A 559-nucleotide genomic window follows, 5' to 3' on the forward strand; every position below is an offset into this window, starting at 1 on the left:
TACTGTTGCTAGAGGAGGAGGACACGGCGGAGGACCGCCCGTTGGAGGAGCTGCGAGCCATGTCAGGCGCCGCGGGGTTCGTGGCCTGCTGCAGGAGGCCGGCCTCGTTCGAAGCGCTGCGTGCCGGCTGCCTTTACCGGCGGGGCTTACTCCCTTCTGCGCTTCCGGTCCGCGTGTCCCTGGAGGAGGAGGTGCGTGCGAGAAGGGCGCTCTGTCTGCGCTGGAGAGTCTGTCATTGGCTTTCCTCGCTGACCCTCCTGTCGCTCCCTCGTGACGTCACGCTAGCCACAGCCTTCGCCCTCGGCTGTCTCATGCTTGAGGGCGTCCCCCTCGGAGCTCCCTCTTGCGCTCCCCCCTCGCGCTTCGACTCAAGGACTTCCGAGCTCCGCGAAGAAGGAATCCTCATCCAAGGAACAGACGGAGGAAAAACGCGAACTGGATCCTCGCGTCGCTAAGGGCAAGGCCGCTGCTTTCGTCGGCCGGTCAGCTAAGCCTTTCTCTTCACTTGGGCCTCTCAAACCCGGCAGATTGCAAGCCGTTTATGACCATTTTTACAGAG

The 559-nt window shown here is 63.1% G+C and overlaps 1 protein-coding gene across 2 annotated transcripts in view; it reads right to left on the bottom strand.

Moving 5' to 3' along the window:
- Positions 1-559, bottom strand: part of LOC119594363 (neprilysin-1-like) — a gene marked incomplete in the record, with an annotated part of 114,752 nt that extends 114,193 nt beyond the window's left edge. For both annotated transcript variants that reach the window (XM_037943424.1, XM_037943423.1), the window contains 1 exon segment: positions 1-559. In XM_037943424.1, the coding sequence (XP_037799352.1) occupies positions 1-61 (61 nt within the window).

Source organism: Penaeus monodon, chromosome 33 (genome assembly GCF_015228065.2).
Source record: "Penaeus monodon isolate SGIC_2016 chromosome 33, NSTDA_Pmon_1, whole genome shotgun sequence".
NCBI lineage: Eukaryota > Metazoa > Arthropoda > Malacostraca > Decapoda > Penaeidae > Penaeus > Penaeus monodon.